At 38.9% G+C, this 17,500-nt stretch overlaps 2 protein-coding genes across 4 annotated transcripts in view; both read right to left on the reverse strand.

Annotated features, from left to right (window-relative positions):
• erbb3a (erb-b2 receptor tyrosine kinase 3a) overlaps positions 1–1,251 on the reverse strand; it is a 20,958-nt gene extending 19,707 nt beyond the window's left edge. For both annotated transcript variants that reach the window (XM_031567199.1, XM_042707747.1), the window contains exon 1: positions 533–1,251. In XM_031567199.1, the coding sequence (XP_031423059.1) occupies positions 533–614 (82 nt within the window). In that variant the 5' untranslated portion in view covers positions 615–1,251. The remainder of the gene's footprint in view (positions 1–532) is intronic.
• A 4,020-nt stretch (positions 1,252–5,271) lies between these two features.
• LOC105909960 (ADP-ribosylation factor 3) lies at positions 5,272–12,097 on the reverse strand. Of its 2 annotated transcripts, none has more exons than XM_031567200.2 (5): positions 11,752–12,097; positions 9,374–9,558; positions 9,091–9,201; positions 8,749–8,873; positions 5,272–8,414 (listed from the first exon to the last, which is right to left on the reverse strand). In XM_031567200.2, the coding sequence occupies exons 2-5, from the start codon at positions 9,519–9,521 to the stop codon at positions 8,253–8,255; spliced, it is 546 nt and encodes a 181-aa protein (XP_031423060.1). In that variant the 5' UTR covers positions 9,522–9,558; positions 11,752–12,097; the 3' UTR covers positions 5,272–8,252. The 2 variants fall into 2 exon arrangements, with proteins under 2 accessions (XP_031423060.1, XP_012694084.1); XM_012838630.3 differs by having other exon boundaries at positions 11,781–12,093.
• Between the last annotated feature and the right edge of the window lie 5,403 nt (positions 12,098–17,500).

Genomic DNA, 17,500 nt, shown 5'->3' on the forward strand with positions numbered 1-17,500 from the left:
CTGAGGCAATAACCTCAACAGAACTTTGACTAAGTGATATCGTAGCCTAGTTCATGTTCATTCCGTCCGAAGTGTGTTACGTTTATATATATGACAAAATAAAATATTACAAAATATGCTGCGATGTAGGTTATAACGCACAGCTTAAATGCAAACACGAGTCACTGCTGTCATCGTTCTCTTCACAAATGCACAAAAGACAAACAACCACCCACTGAGACAAGCACGTAGAGCTTGTCAGTTGTCACTGAAACATAGCAGTGACCGTCTTTTGAGGAGCTTTTACGCACTTACACGGTTAAGGAGGCGGCGAGCGCACCAAACTGGTCCCACGCAATCAACAGGTTTTGTCACTTGGCACTTCCGATCAGAACTGATTTAGGCAAACGAAATAACAAAGTAAATCTGGAACACTCTCACAGCCTCAGCCAAACACACAGACACATACATACATACAAATACACACATACAGTTTTGGTTATTCGCTGCGGAAAGAACAAGATTAATGTGACATTTAGGGTACATCACATACCTTCCGGAGTCTGAGCGCACGCTGGCCCCGTGAACCATGGTAGCGCTGCACACAAGGCGAGCATCTTCAGAATCCCCGCCATTCTTATACCCAGCAAAAGTTATTTCGTGAACAATCAGTATATCATGATGAGGACATGTATAGATAGATTTGTTCAGGTGCTAAAGCCCCTCAGTCCACAGTCCAATCTTGCGGAATTTCTTGAACTGCACAATAAATGAAGTAAAATGAATGCAAATGTAGCCCCCTAGCCTAATACAACTTCCCCTTCGCAAAAAAGCCGGTAAATCACCAACAAAATCATATTTACTGGGCCAGGGTCTATAGTTATTCGCTGCAATGATTTAATTCCCAGGGATTTGTTAATTTCCAAGTGGGCGACGAGATTGATGGTCCTCCGTAGCGTTTCCTTATTGTCTTGGTTTAAACAGAGCGCTTTTCCTTTCTTCTTCCATTAAAAAGGAAAATAACAGGTGATATAACAAAAGATATTTCATTCGAACAAGGAAGAGTTCGGACAAGAAAAAGTTGTCGGTTGCGCTTCAGCAGTCATTTCGCGTCGTAGTAAACCTAATAGTGGACTCTGATTGGCTCAAAAATAAACACAAGGACCAATCAAGAGGCCAGTGTCTAAACAATGTCTGTGTCTACAAATCAAAACAACTAAAATAATGAAAAGAAAAAAAATAACTCTACTGACCTATTTGAGATTAGGATGAACCGGGTATTTATGTAAGGTTTAATAATTGTTTGCACAAATGAGTTGTGTATGTTGGTCATTTTTTTGACAGCTTTACAGCTTGGCAAGTGTCAGATAGGCCAGTATAATGCGTGAACAATTTGCTATATTGTCCACAGTAAGCTTTGTGGCTAATTGAAGGCACGATCCTATGTTTGTTTTTCTAGGGATCAATGAACATGCATATAGTTTTATAATTTACCAGTCGCCAAGGAAGTTAGTCACATTTTCCATGAAATGGAATAATCATGTACTCATCTTATTCTATTGTTTTTATAGAAGTTTTACATCTGATTTGGTATAGCTGGTAGATCTGAGGACGGAATTCTGAGCCCAATCAGTGGGTCTCTCTTTCCCCCCCGTGCTGCAGGGAAAAACGAAGTGTGATATGTACGACTAAACCTGATAGATAGCACTGCACAGCATGAATGTTGTGTTTATTGACTGTCGAATGACAGCTGAAATAACACCCTACTCGTCTTATTTGCAGTAATAGCTCTTTTTTTCTAAATAAATATATAAATGACATTGTGTGGAAAAAAATCCTTAACGTGCGGGATAAATTAAGGCTATGCTTCATCTCCCGGGTTGGTGATATCAGTAAAACATAAATCTTGATGTTGAGATGGAAATGATAACTTCAGGTGTCATTTCATTGCAAATCTCTAAATTACAGTCATTACAGAGCAAGTGTTAAATGAAAGGATAGTCTGAGACACCACTGGGAAGTGGCAGCCTTGTGCCAGTCAGTCCCTCTTGCCCCTTATCCAGACGGAACAGGAGCACTGATAAATGCTGGCTGTTGTGAGCAGAAGACTGAGAAGCCGGGCTGTTTTCTGTGAAGGGCTGTATTGTGTCCCAGTATCGCCAACTGGTTAATCGTCCTTTCTTTGATGGTTCTGGGCTGAGATTCTCACAATGGCTGCCATTGTGCCAATGTGGATGACAGACTTGTGCACCTCATACAGAGGGGAGTGTGTAAGGCTTTTCTTGTGTGCGTCAGCAATAAACAAAACTTGCCTCAATTATTGCCAAATGTTAATGAATAGAGGCACTTTTTGGTTGTGTGAAACATTTTTCAAATGACGTTCAAATATTCATTTTGTTCAGATGATGACTACCATGTTTGAACTGATGAACCCGAGTGACGAAATAAAACACAATTGTTTTTTCTTTTAAATGTAGTGAACCCATAGATACATAACATGCTGTCACTGAGGTGTTTGCATGTACCTCAGGCTTTACATAAATGTCTCTGTCTGTAGACCTTTCAGTGAGGGGAACAGGTTTTTCTTTAAACAGGCTCTTCCTGAAGTACGAGTTAGTGTGTTGCAGTGATTGCACAAACAACGTACTCAAAAAGAAGGAATGAAAGAATCAAACAAAGAAAAAAGAAAAAAGCAATGCGTGACATAGGTGAACAAAAGTACCTTGAAAGGTGAGCAGGTTTTACAATTACCAGTTGCCCACCTGTTGTGACTAGTAAGGAAAAGACAATGAGGTCAGATAGCACTGTGTTTGTTCCAGAGCACATAACTACTTACTGTTCAAACGTGCCAGTTATTTTCCTTGTAGGCTGAACATGCTGTTCTCATATGACACAGACACAAAGACAACAATTCATAACAGTTGGAGAGTTTTTAGTCCAGGGCTTCATTTGCAAAGGATCACTGATCTCGATTTCACTGTATATGCCCCCAGACTGTGGTGGTACAGTCAGTGTGAGGTCTGCATGGCATACCACCTCAAACCTTTTGGAAGACTTAATGGCTCTGGGAATAACTGCACATTCTCAGTGGTTAATAACTTACTAGCAAACAGCACCTGAGACCTGTCGATATACTGCTGTCTTTAAACATACCAGTGTTAATCTCCCCCTTCCCCCCACCCCCAGCCCAAACACACACAATGTTCCCAATCAGTAAACCATTAATAATCGATTATTAATTAACACTGATTTATCAGAAGGTTTCAGCTACCAAGAAGAATGTATTAATCGTCCTTCATATTATCAACAAAATCCACAACACATTTGTGTAAAAACAGGCCTTTATGGTTATTTGGTGTGTTGTCTTGAATTGGTAAATTCCATCTGAAGTAAACATTTGTAAGACCTGTGGACCTGAAGCATATAGAAAGCACACCTCAGTTTGATTAATGTAACTATATATATGGTACTATTTCCGATTAATACTAAAAATATTGAGGACATGTTGCACTGTTTGGAAAATAGTTAATAATTTGTTTATCATCAAACCAGGGACACAACAGTATAATTACCCGGTGTAGTTATTAATATAGGTAAATGAGTCACTGAGATTTACAATCAGTCTTTAATGACAGTACTTCGCTTTCAGAGCATATCAGTCTCCTACATTGCTGACCCTTTTAATGTCAGCAGAAAGACTGACCTCTCCTAGTCCAAAGGATCGCACTCTAGCAATAAAAGGGCAATAAGGAAAGAGAACATAAGAATGACAACATAAAATGAATAGCCACACTTCAAATGCTGTGTTATACATTTTGTCATATGTCCATGTTCACTTTTTCAACAGCATGGCAGTTTAGTTGCTGAGAGTTGTTGTGCGTGTATGTGTGTGTGTGTGTGTGTGTGTGTGTGTGTGTGTGTGTGTGTGTGTGTGTGTGTGTGTGTGTGTGTATGTGTGCCCATCTACTTGCAACACCACACTGCAAAAGACGTGTTCTTGCTGTGATGCCCTGAGAGCAGGCCTCCAGCACATTTGGTTCAGGTCAGGACTGTGTGTCTGCCTTCGTGTCATGGTCAGCTGACTCCCAGGTTACATTTTCACAACATTAGACACTCTATGCATTAAATGGTACTTGTTAGGTCAGAAATAGTGCTATGGTGTACTACACCAAAGTAGGCCCGATGAATTATTTTATTTTTAAAATATTTGAATTGGCACTTTATTATTGCTACATAGATATGATTTAGATTTCATGAAATGAAAACACAACTGTTGAACTTATAACGTAATAAGTTATATATTTTGTGTCAGCCTATGTCACATAAAAGTAAATGCATGCCTTTGTTTTAACATTAAGGGAATTAGAAAAAGAAAATAATCAAATAAACAAATAAAAGTGTTTTGGTTAAGCCTGAAGCCATTGAGCGCTGAAGGATATGACTATAGCTACACTGCCACTAAGAGGTTACATCTTAATATTGCAGGGCTGCTTTGCTACAACAAAAAGGAAATCTCACTTTGCAATCGAAACAACTTTGTTGTTCTTCAGCTGAACTGGTTTAACCGGTGTGAAAAGAAACATCATGTTCCCAAAGAGATGTACTCCAGCAGTTTGTCAAGAAAGTTTGTCTACAGGATTATGATTTCAAATTGAGCTAACAAATTCTCTGCGAGAGAAAACTCTAAGACATGAAAATGTTGGTGATAAATTAGCTCATTAGGCGTTACTATCCCACATTACTGAAGGCTGAAAACACCACATTGGTTTTCAGCTGAGCTAATCATAGTGTATGCACATCGATCAACATTATATTGAAAGAGATTGTGCTGCTCACAGCAGACAAGACTAAACTGAGACAATAAATGAAACCAGGAGGGAGATGAGCCATAGCATCCATCCCCTTGAGAAAGGCCTGTGTGATCTTCTGCTCGTCTTTACTTCACTTTATAAGAAACAGATTTAATGTTGCATTCTTTTGAAAGCATTACATCAGCATAGAGTGATCTCAAATGAAAGCACTTAGTCAAAACCAAAACCATTCCCCACAGCTTGTTGACAAGCAGTCTAAGAATATCTGGTCTCAATCAAGATCAAAAGTTGAAAATAGCAAAACTATATTCCAAGTGAAATTTTATCAGACCTAGTCTTGCAGCGGCAGACCAGTAAGAAAAATATCAGGAGTGAATGGATGTGTACCTCAAGTGATAGTCAGAAGCTTGTGTGCATAAAAAACAGATCTTAAACAAAATTAAGGAATTAAAAAATCTAAAAAAAGACAGAAGACCCAACAGGCCATACAGAAAACAGGTTTATTGTCAACACAGCGGGATTATATTTGTATCTGTGTGTGAGTTTACAGTCGAGGGGTCAGACAGCGACTCCAACGACTACATCACATCATAATAATAATCAGCATCACCTTGGTTACGAAAGTCATTATCATTACGATTACAGCATAATTTATGGGGTGAGTTGTTTGCTCTTTATTTTTCCAAGACTTGTTTTAATGTGTTTATTTTTTTTTATTATTCACAGACACTGTCTAAGCCATCAAAAAGTCTTTTTTTTTAAACCCGAAATACTATGAATGTCCACGACCAAAAAGGAACCAAAGGGCACTCTTTTAACACGGCAACCAATACAGAACATAGAGGGCTGAAACAAACAAACAAATAAACAAACAAACAAATACATAAATAAATAAATACAAAACTGTAATACATACACATATAAATAAATCAGGGCATTTGTATAAATGCCTTTTCTGATTAAAGAGCAAATTAGTAGTGCTTCCAGACAAGTAGGAAATAAAATAATCAAGTTATGAAATCAGACAACAAACAAGCAAAAAGAAACAAATAATTCAATGACCAAAAAAGGTTCCTTTCATGCCAGTCCATCAAACCATTTGTTTCTTACAAAACTTCATATAAGGCCACAAAACTCAAACAGTTGCACACATGGATTGCAGCAGAGATACTGCTCTCTAGTGCATGTGACTGGACCAAATACGTGATTATTGTTGTACAGTTTGAATATTCACTGTTTTGTGTTATTTATTACACACACACACACACACACACACTCACACACACACACACACAAGACAAGAGTTGATGCTGGCATCACCTATTGTGTTTCCTGGTATAAAATGGTTATGGGAAGTGGTAAGGTAAGGATGTGGTCCCGTTTTCTGATTCTCCCATGTTCACTATACAACTCTGAATGCGGGAATGCCGAATGGCTAACATATACACTTGTGATTTGGAGCAAAACACACGTAGAGGCAGTGCTGTGTTTTCTGGACATTTCTACAAGAATTGCACACGAATACATATCCAAATGAATAAATAAATGGAAGAAAAATCAAATTATAAAAAATAAAAATAGTCGATATAAACAAATCATACAAGAGAGTTCACATTCATTTACAATAAAGAATACTCTGGAGACTTTCTGCATCACCTGGTTCAATAAAGCACTATGAAATTGCAACCCAAAGGAAAACATGAGGCAATATGATGCAGTTTGTGTTTTAGCAGTTCCATCCAGACACACATGGGAGTGAGTGTGTGTATGTGTGTGCATGTGTGTATGTGTATGTGTATGTATGTGCATGTGTGTGCATGTGTGTGTCTGTGTGTGTGTGTGTGTGTATGTGTGTGTGTGTGTGTGAGCAGCTAAGGACATCTATTTAAACACATCTGACAATGCACAGATAGAACACCTCAATCAAAGCACCAAAGAGAGACACATGAAGCAACATGAATCTATTTGAAGATAAATCTATCCAGACAAAAAAGAATCTAACCGGAGAGAAAGAAACGCAACCACGACACATAGCATCCGACAAAGAATCTACTTATTAAAGATCAAACTACAAATCTAAAGAAACTACCTACTACCTACCCACAGAAACTACCAGAAAGGACTACACAGTGCATTCCATACTCATCTATCTAGCTCTCTATCCATCTACAACATCTATCTACCCTAAAGTAGCAGAGCAGCATGCAGGCCATGCAGTGTTAGCGAAAAAGGGTGTTAGCCCACAGTGGGCTCTATTACTAAACAGTGGGCACAACACTGCTAAAGCTACCGTAACAGATCTAACCAGGCAATAAGGCTACTGCATCTACTCACCACATCAGCAAACTGTCCACACAATGCAACCACAAGGGAGCATGCCACGTTGACCAAGCCTATCCTACTATTGCACGACACTTGCATGCACTCTAACCTCGGCTGAGCTACGCTATCACAGGAGACTGGCATGCAGGCAACACTGACACATACTCAGTAAGTCACTGACAAATACAGACTAAAACTATCCCTCACTTAGTATAACAAGCAAACGGTAACCAACTCTACTGCGAGGGCTGTGTAGGTGTGTAGTACATGTGTGTGTGTGTTTGTGTGTGTGTGTATGTGTGTCTGTGTATTGTGTGTGTGTCTGTGTGTATGTGCAGTACATGTGTGTGTGTATTATGGGGAAGTGTGCGTGTGTATATATGTGTGTGTGTAAGTGTGCGAGTGCTTGAAGGTAAGAGCCACTGCTAAACCTCATGAAACTGCATCATCATTGCATCAAATAAGAAAAAGAAAAATATATATCAATATATACATTTAAAAAAAAAAATCAACATAGAATTATATTGCAATTCATCTGATAATTTAAACTAATCTGCTCTCGTGCTGCACTACATCAAGGTGTCACCATTAGGACAGAGTGACAGAGGAAAGTGGACGGACACAGAGACACTGAGAGTAGTGACTGAAGAGATAGTGAGTCCTGCCCAAATGGATCAAGGCAACAGTTAACGGTGTGAGGAGACAAACACTGGTGAACATACAGTATACTGTGTATTTCTATGTATTGGTTGTTAGCTGTACTGCACTGACTGTAACTAAGTTACTATTGGTCATCAAGTTACTAAGGTCAGACTGAGGTGGAGAGAGGAACAAAGACACAAAAAATATGGTGTGTGCATTTAAAAAAAATAAATGTACATGTTTGTTTCTCTGTGTGTAAGCATGTAGTATGCTGTGTGCGTATGAGAACAGTCCATTCACAGAGACCACCCAAGGCCTATTCCAACCAGTCCACTAGCCATGCCTTTGACGAACGAATGAAGAAATCTAATCTTAAAAACTTAACTAAACAAAAAAAAAACACAACAAGCTAACCCCAAAGTAACCCTCCCCGGCACCCTTGATCCCATCCCACCCCACCCCACCCCACCCCACCCCATCTAAAAGCCCACCCACATCTCACTTCTTGTTTTTTAGCTGGTTGGCCAGCCAGTCGAGCCCCTCGTACAGACCGTCGCCGCTGGTGGCACAGGTGGCCTGGATGTACCAGTTGCGGTGACGCAGGGAGTGCAGGCCCAGTTTGTCTGTGATCTCGGCTGCATTCATGGCATTGGGCAGATCCTGGGATCAAACGGATTCACAGTACAGGAATAAACACAAATAACAGGAGTAGAATCACAGTTAGATGTATGCCCCTGAGCAGATGCTATGTTATTAATGATATTTCTTTCTCTGGGGAGATGCCACATAGATGTAAGGGTTTGTTAGAGTCATGGAAGCATCACTGACAACATAAATACATTATACATAATACATAAATACATTGGGTACAACACAAATTCCTGGAGAGAGAGCGAGAGAGAAAGAGAGAGACAGAGAGAGAGAGAAAGAGAAAGAGAGGGAGAAAGAAAGAGAAAGAGAGAGAGAAAGAGAGAGAGAGGGAGAGAAGGCATACCTGTTTGTTGGCAAAGACAAGCAGCACGGCATCACGGAGCTCATCCTCAGCTAACATTCTCATTAACTCTTCTCTGGCCTCGTTCACACGCTCCCGATCATTGCTGTCTACGACAAAGATCAGACCTGGGGGAGAACACCGGGCGTGTGTGAGCAGAAATGAAGTACGTGTGTGTGTGTGTCTGTTTGTGTGTGTGTGTGTGTGTGTGTGTGTGTGTCTCTCTGAGTGTGTGTGTGTATATGTCTCTCTGACAGCGTGTGTGTCCTGTGTGTGTGTGTGTGCGCGTGTGTGTCCTGTGTGTGTGTGTGTGTGCGCGTGTGTGTGTGTTGTGGCTGCACTAACCTTGAGTATTCTGGAAGTAGTGCCTCCATAAAGGTCTGATCTTGTCTTGGCCACCCACATCCCACACAGTAAAGCTGATGTTTTTGTACTCCACAGTCTCCACATTAAACCCTAGAAATAGAAGTACAATTAGCAATCACACTGTGATTGATCCACAATACAGACACACCCCACATCTAATCTGCATGAGGTTTAATTAGTATTTCCCACTAAAATGATGATAACCTATGATACATAAGTAATACATTCTATTTCTCTCACTCAAAACAGGAAAGACTCATACCGATGGTGGGAATGGTGGTGACTATCTCTCCTAGTTTGAGCTTGTACAGAATGGTGGTTTTTCCGGCTGCATCCAGTCCCACCATCAGAATCCTCATCTCCTTCTTGCCGATTAGACTCTTGAGCAGGTTTCCGAAGATATTCCCCATCCTTCAACCGATGGATGTGACGTCTCCACACAATAGTCTGCAGGTGTGTTGGTGGGTGGAAACGTTGAGCAAATAAATACCTTTGCTTCTCCAATTATCCAATTATTGCTTCTCCAAGTATCAGGTTTTCAGTTAGGATGGACATTGGACATATAAAACATGTTTCCATGATCTATGGTACCATATGGTAACATATCAGCTGAAATACACATTTTTATTTTTGCTCAAAAGACATTTAATCAATTCAAGGTATCCCGAAAAATATCCAGAGGGATACATTTTTCACTGTGGGATCATGGCAAAGCCTGTAGTGTGTGCATAATTCAAGTGAATCAAGTATTAAGCATTAAGCATCTGTGCATCATTAAATTAGAACAAAACTCCACTGATTGCACATTTTGAGGTTGTTTGTTTGTTGGGGGGGGGGGGGGTTCAGTATGAAACGTTCTAACTGTCTTGCCTGCATCAAACATTTAGCAGTGAAGTGCTCTTACTTCCCTTTAACACAAGGGCCCAGCCTGACATTCAGTGATACTGAACGCATGTTAAGACTCTTAGCAAATGAATGTGATTTAAAACTACTCTCTGGAGTTTAAGAGGTACAAATTCAGCCAATATCATCTTTTCACTAAATTTGACGGCCTTCTCAGTTGTTTCATAGATTATTAATCTGGATGAATAATGGATTAAAAATAGACAGATTGCCTCCTACACATAGGCTATATGGTAATAATGCTGGGGGTTCTACGCGTAGGCATTGCCCTAAGAGAATAGATGAACAAAGATTTTCAGATTTTAGATTTTAGTAATACAGTCATTGCATGATTATGTTATCAACACAGTTTATCAAGAAACTGTAAACATACAAGTCAACGATGAGGGTGTTTTGCTTTTTGTTAAAGCAGTTTGACAAATGCCAGCTTGTAGTTTGGTATTCATTCAAAAAACACAGTAAAGATATAGTCCCTTCAGATATAGATATGAATGAAAAGAGCAAACACACATACACACAGACACTCTCTCTCACACACACACACCCACACATACAGTGGGCACTACACTGCCATGTCTCCAGGCTGTCGGATCCCACAATCTGTTCTGCCTGCTCTACATTTGTCTTTTTCACACATGCCTCATGAGTCTATAATGACACCACTACATCACTGAAGAACAACATTTAACTCCATTTCATATCTTCAAGGTACTACAATCCTTATATACAACTTTATGCACCAGTAGGCACTTCAGAGTAAAGCATTACCCAAGGTACAACTACCCAAAAACAAGGTGACTCTATTGGGTGATTTCATGCATGTCAATAACTGAGCATAATATAAAATGACAATAGTTCACTGTCATGATTACAAACATACTTCACAAAAATATATCTATTTCCATTTAGGCGGCATGCCACCGGAGGGGGAGAATCCCTGTCCATGGTGCTGACAGGACCTGTCATTCACCCTTGTCCTTGTGCGCCGCCACCTGAACCAAAACACGGCATCTAGGCGATGATTCAGTATTTGATGGCATATTTTTTCTCTAAAGATTTTTACATTGTGCCCAAGCTAGATGTATAAAGACGGGATTTCATGAAACCGCGTTCTGTCTATCGCTGCGTGATTATGGAGGCCATTCCTTTCACTGCGCTGAGGTAGCTCACCCGGGAGGGGAATGACAGAATCGCAAGGTGCTGCTCGGAAGTAGCTTGCCTGGTCATATTTTGTCTCCGTAACGAACCATATGAAATACCATACAGACATCACATTCAAAATTATACCAAGGTTATTGCAGACCAGTAGGCCCTATAGAGGTTTTTTTTTTTTTTGCTTAACGTTGACGGAGTCGATGTGGGCTAATGCATCTAGCCAGTTAGCAAGAAGCAGGCCAAGCCTTGGATTTGGTACAGGCACAAGCTACTGTAAATTGCTTATGATATGCGCTTCTTCGAGAAACGTTTCAGAATGCTTCAGAATCGTGTCAATAAGCCTTGCATAATGCGCAAGATTGCACACGGCAAGATGTGATGAAACCGAGAGAGCATCTCGGAGATCCACCCCGCTACTCATTCTAAAACAGAGCTAGCCTGCACTGGTCACAAGCGAATATCTTCTAATTTCTTTGCAATTACATGATGACCCTCTGATGACAGCTGTTAGGGTCATCTGTTAACGATTGTACAGCAATACAAAAAAATTGACAGCTTCTGAAATGATCCCTGTATTTTTACCATTTGCTCACGTCTGCATCCCTACTCACCTCCAACGCTAACAGCAGCCGGATTCGGACGCCGACAGGCAGGATGTCTCACGATACTTCCTATGGACCACGCCGTTACAAAAGACTAGAGTATGCCACACATATGGGTTTTCTCGCGATATCCTCTTCCTCGCACTGGTAAGCGTCAACACGCCATCTGAATTGCAATCATCCATCAACATGAATGAGCTTTTTTTTATGCCTATTAATTTGAGTAGATATGAGTGTAATGGAGTGATCCCTGTTTGAAGACATGTGTTGCTGTAAGCGCTTTAAAACGGAGTTTCTGTCTCCCATCTGTCAACGCAGCACATTTTGCAAAATGCCTACCTTTTGATCAGATAAATCCAGCATCATGCTGTGCTTCGTTATAACTGTCCATCTCCATGATGTGTACTACTACTCTCTCTCTCTCTCTCTCTCTCTCTCTCTCTCTCTCTCTCTCTCTGTGTGTGTGTGTGTGTGATAAAATGATTCCCCACAAGCCTGTGAGTATGGTATATAAAGGTTACTTACTGTACATATTTAGCTGATAAAGAAATATTCAGACCTAGAATGTCAAACTGAAGTGATGACTCAAGTAACAATAGCTTCCCCAGCATGTTCTTCTCCTCTTCTTTTCCATTAAACAGATTATAACATTTATTACAGTTTGGCTCTATGTCCTTTCTTGAGTAACACGATTATAATAGGCAGTTTTGACTGGGAACACTACAAGTGCTATTTGTACTATGTTAAGGGCAAATACAGTTTAGGGCATTCAAAACAAATGTCCTATCCACACTTTGACACTAAGTGGTCTATGATGAAAAGCACAATATGTGTTTAATATAGTTTTTAAAAAACCCTAAATAATATTAATTTGACTATAATGAGTTGTACATGTGAAGCTCAGCAAGGCTTACAAAAACACAAGTTCCAGAGAGGATTGCAAAACTTGTAATTATTAGGAAAAAAGTCAAGTGGTAATTCTGTATTATGACAAATTGATTTGAAGTTATCATGGGTCAGTCAATTTTGAGCAGGAATACAAAATTGAAATGAAATGAACACACACTAAAATGAAAAAAAAAATAAAGTGGAATTAAGTCACATGCAAGGCAAGACATACCTTTTTCTGTAGCTAGTGACGTTGTTAGTCTCATAAAATAACATATCTGGCTGTTTCATACATTTTGCTTTAAAAACAAATTTAAGAATGCACTTAAATTAATAACTTCACTTATTTTGTAATAAACAGCTTGAATTGAGTAAATTTCTCCACAGTTTTGTACTACATTATTACATAATCAGGTGGTGGTTAGACGCTGTATGTGTTTCACAGTGCATTTTGAAATAACCGCCACAATAAGCAATCTGTAATATCTTGTTCTTCTTTGCGCTTAGGTATAAATGAAGCTGAAGTTACTGTGTGAGTATGAGTGCAGGTTTCCCCCCCCAGTAATGAATCACTGTGTTCAGTGCATCCTTGAAGCCTCCTTTTGACCACGGAGCAGATTTCTCTCACATCTCTCTTCATTAGATAAAATGGTTCAACACCCTTGAACCAAGGCAGGACACCTTTCCTACACACGCAAGTCACAAATGAGCAGATCAAAGAGATGTATAGATATATGATCAAAGATATGTATAGATATATGATCAAAGAGATGTATAGAGATATGATCAAAGATATGTATAGATATATGATCAAAGAGATATGTATAGATATATGATCAAAGAGATGTATAGAGATATGATCAAAGAGATGTATAGATATATGATCAAAGAGATATGTATAGATATATGATCAAAGAGATGTATAGATATATGATCAAAGAGATGTATAGATATATGATCAAAGATATGTATAGATATATGATCAAAGAGATATGATCAAAGACATATGTATAGATATATGATCAAAGAGATATGATTAAAGATATATGATCAAAGAGATATGATTAAAGATATATGATCAAAGAGATATGTAAAGAGATATGATCAAAGAGATATGATCAAAGAGATATGATCAAAGAGATATGATGGAAGAGATATGATGAAAGAGATATGATGAAAGAGATATGATCAAAGATATATGATGAAAGAGATATGATTAAAGAGATATGTAAATAGATATGATGAAAGAGATATGATCAAAGAGATATGATGAAAGAGATATGATGAAAGAGATATGATCAAAGAGATATGATGAAAGAGATATGATCAAAGATATATGATGAAAGAGATATGATGAAAGAGATATGATTAAAGAGATATGATGAAAGAGATATGATTAAAGAGATATGTAAAGAGATATGATCAAAGAGATATGATGAAAGAGATATGATGAAAGAGATATGATGAAAGAGATATGATTAAAGAGATATGATGAAAGAGATATGATTAAAGAGATATGTAAAGAGATATGATCAAAGAGATATGATCAAAGAGATATGATGAAAGAGATATGATCAAAGAAACATGTACAGAGATATGATGAGAGAAAACACTGAAAAAAAGTATTTGAAAAAAAGGACAATTAGAGACAGCCATTAGACCATCTAAACAAACAAACAAACAAAACGTTCAAAGGTTGCCAGGAGATATTTATTGACTGTTTAGGGAAACTGAGGTTCTAATATCTGAGGAGTGGGTTCACGAGTTCCTATGGTACTCTTGTGTTCCCTCACTAGTAAGGTATCAACACCACCAAGGCCAAAGTGTTGATTTCTGGGGGGAACATTTTCACATACACCTCACATGTAGTGTAAATGGATTTGACAAAAATGACCACCAAATTAATTTATGTGACATTCCGTTAAAGGTTGAATTCAGTCGTAACTCTGTTACACGTAACTAGTTACTCCCCAACCATGACTTTATGTATAGTAACTTACCCCGACAAGACCTTCTTTTACCGTGTCTCCATTGATGTAAAAGTGCATATCAGGATGTCCATGGGAGGGAAATCTGAGAAATTTAAAGAGGAAATGGCATCCGAAGGCACCCTGAACTCTCTCTCCACTGAAATATGACTGTTTACACATGGTATCTAAGAGGTATTGTTGTGTTATGTAGTACACACCATGTCCAAACACAAAACTCTGATTAACCCTAAATTCTTCCTCAATCAGTTTGTTCCTCTTCCTCTTGTTTTTCTTCGTTGTCTTCTTTGTTTTCTTTCACTACATTCAAACTCAAACCAAGCCTCCCTCCTTATGAACAACCTGTCCCTTCCCCTTTCACTTTGATCACCTTTCACTCATCAGACACATCCATCTGTTTCCCTGTACCCTCTACCAGCTATCTCATCTTCCACTTCCATCTCCCACTCCATTTTTCACCTCTGCTTTTCCTCACTACCTCAATGTTGTTTTTCTGAGACATAAAGACGAGTCGCCAGTGTCAATGCTCCCCTAGCCTGACTCTGCCCATTTAACATCCATCTGTGGTCTTGATCTGTTCTGTAATTCATATTTGGCTGGGGGCATAGCTAATGAGTAATGGTCCAAATAATATTGACAATGATGGAAACAGTTTGTAACTCACATTAGGCATACTGAGGTCATGGCAATGTGAAGCCATCCACATGAAAACAGTTACTAAATTAAACTAGCTGAATACAGTAGGGAGACAAGGTATAACATCCTTTACCTCAACAAAGGCTTGTGGGACTTGGTCCGTTCTCTGCCTCTGTTCTCTGATTTAATAGATCCAAATGTGGCATATTTTCAAATCCCCTCCACAGTAGCCATGCTGATACCATTGCATTTGAAATTAAAGTGCATCCTATTTGCTATCACCTAAACCACTGCCTGTACAGTATACTGTTAGGTAGTGATAAAACAAACAAGTAAACAAAAACTGAACACAGATCAAATTCTTGTTTCCACTCGACAGTCCCAAGGAAAACTGTGCTGGTGTGACATTTCGAGTTTGTCGGTGCCTTCCCATATCTTTGTAGGAGAGGTAGAGTTTTTTTTTTTTTATCTCTTCCATCACTTTTACACTCAGTTATTTTTAGGTTAACGGTTTCCACTGACTTCAATTCAATTCATTTGAGGTTATTCGCGCGAATGTTTTTATTTACGTCGGCATATTAATAATGTTATAATATTACAATATTATATTATAATATTGGCATATTATATACACCTTTTCAGTTTTATAATACACTACCATACCTGAAAAATCGTTACACAAAGAACGAACAAAATCTATGGACACAATTTAGAGTAATCTTTGTTTAAAACTCCGGCGGCATATTGCGCCCTCTTGCGAAGGGAAAGCATAATGCATAGGGCCGTCTCCCTATAGATTTTATCGCTAAGCCTCGTCAAAAACATGTTTCATTACAAATAATAGTAGGGTACTCTTGCCCAGGACCAGTCGTGTGTGAAGGCGCCAGTAAGGTGTAGCCTCTTTTTTTTAATCGATATACTACTAATCCTATAGGGTCTAATGCTACTTCGACCAGCCACCTGGGCTACAGGAGCAGCAGCCAACCAACAAATAGGCCTATGCATTAATCAAAACGTCTATAATGAGGAAAGACATACGTAGCCTACAAGTTGACTTGAGTTTGAGAAGAAACAACAATGCCATGGTATTTAACCAACCACATAGACATACTTCAAAATAACACAGTTCTTTTTACCAAACGTAATGAAAACAGATTTCCATGGTTGGTCTATCGATGATTTTTAACATAACACTGTCAAAAGAGCCACAGTATTGTCAACCATCAAACAAATATATATCACCTTATTTATATCACTTGTTCTCCTTTAAGTAGTCAAGCCAACATGAAATGGTGATGCTTATAAAAACATCACTGCCTATAGTTTCCACCACTATCAGTTGCACTTCAAAACAATGTCCTCATGGGGACACTATAGGACCGATGGCAACATAGGTTCCACCACCCTTCAAGACTTTCACAAACGAATCCGTATGAGCCAACTATTATAACAATCTGAAACCAACCGATAATGCAGTATAGTGTAGGCCTCTTGAATAGCCTACATATTTGACCTATTCTCTATAGCTTCCCTGATCGAGTGAAACATAATTTCATTACATTTTATAAAACGTAATTAAAGTTTGGTATATGAATGAGCTAACAAATTAATGTATTGTTATTTTATGAGATATCGCTTGCCAGACATTACTGGACAAGTCATAGCCCACATTTTTTTTTAATCCACTACGAAATTAAAAGATTAACAAATACAAACAAACTTTACTCATTTGCACCAGCTAAAGTAGTGTGTTCTTCCAACTTCCTGACAAAAGCGCGTAGGAAAAGACGTTTGTTTGGCGTCTTTGGGTAAAGTGAGGATTCAAATGATTTGCCATGTTTTCGAACAGCTGGTCGCCAACGATTTGTTCACTGACTTTGAGAAGAATCGGTCTATCATCTGCAGAGGCGCAAAAACAGCGTGGCCCTGCATGTGACAACCCGACAAGCATTGCCAATGGGATTAGGACGGCTTTTACTTCAAACGCAACAGGGGGGCCAAATAAACGCCGATTTGTACGATGGGGCAATTGTCCTCTTCGAAACGAGGGTGACACGAGTCATATGGTCTGGATGTGGGGTCATTCAAGTTAAGCGTTGCCCTTACAATTACATTGCAACAACAACAACAACAAAACCTGTTTATTTAAGGCAATATTGGAGAATGTATAAAAGTCTACTTCTGATGTGGCATGCTGAGTGACATCTGTATTCAATA

The sequence above is a fragment of the Clupea harengus genome, chromosome 5 (assembly GCF_900700415.2).
Source record: "Clupea harengus chromosome 5, Ch_v2.0.2, whole genome shotgun sequence".
NCBI lineage: Eukaryota > Metazoa > Chordata > Actinopteri > Clupeiformes > Clupeidae > Clupea > Clupea harengus.

Excerpts from the sequence above, each read along its gene's own strand:
- LOC105909960 (XM_031567200.2), bottom strand. The coding sequence starts at position 9,521 with ATGGGGAATATCTTCGGAAACCTGCTCAAGAGTCTAATCGGCAAGAAG. Across the intron at positions 8,874-9,090 it reads CTACTTCCAGAATACTCAAG|GTCTGATCTTTGTCGTAGAC; the intron begins GTTAGTGCAGCC and ends GTTCTCCCCCAG. Across the intron at positions 8,415-8,748 it reads TTGTCTTTGCCAACAAACAG|GATCTGCCCAATGCCATGAA; the intron begins GTATGCCTTCTC and ends GTTTGATCCCAG.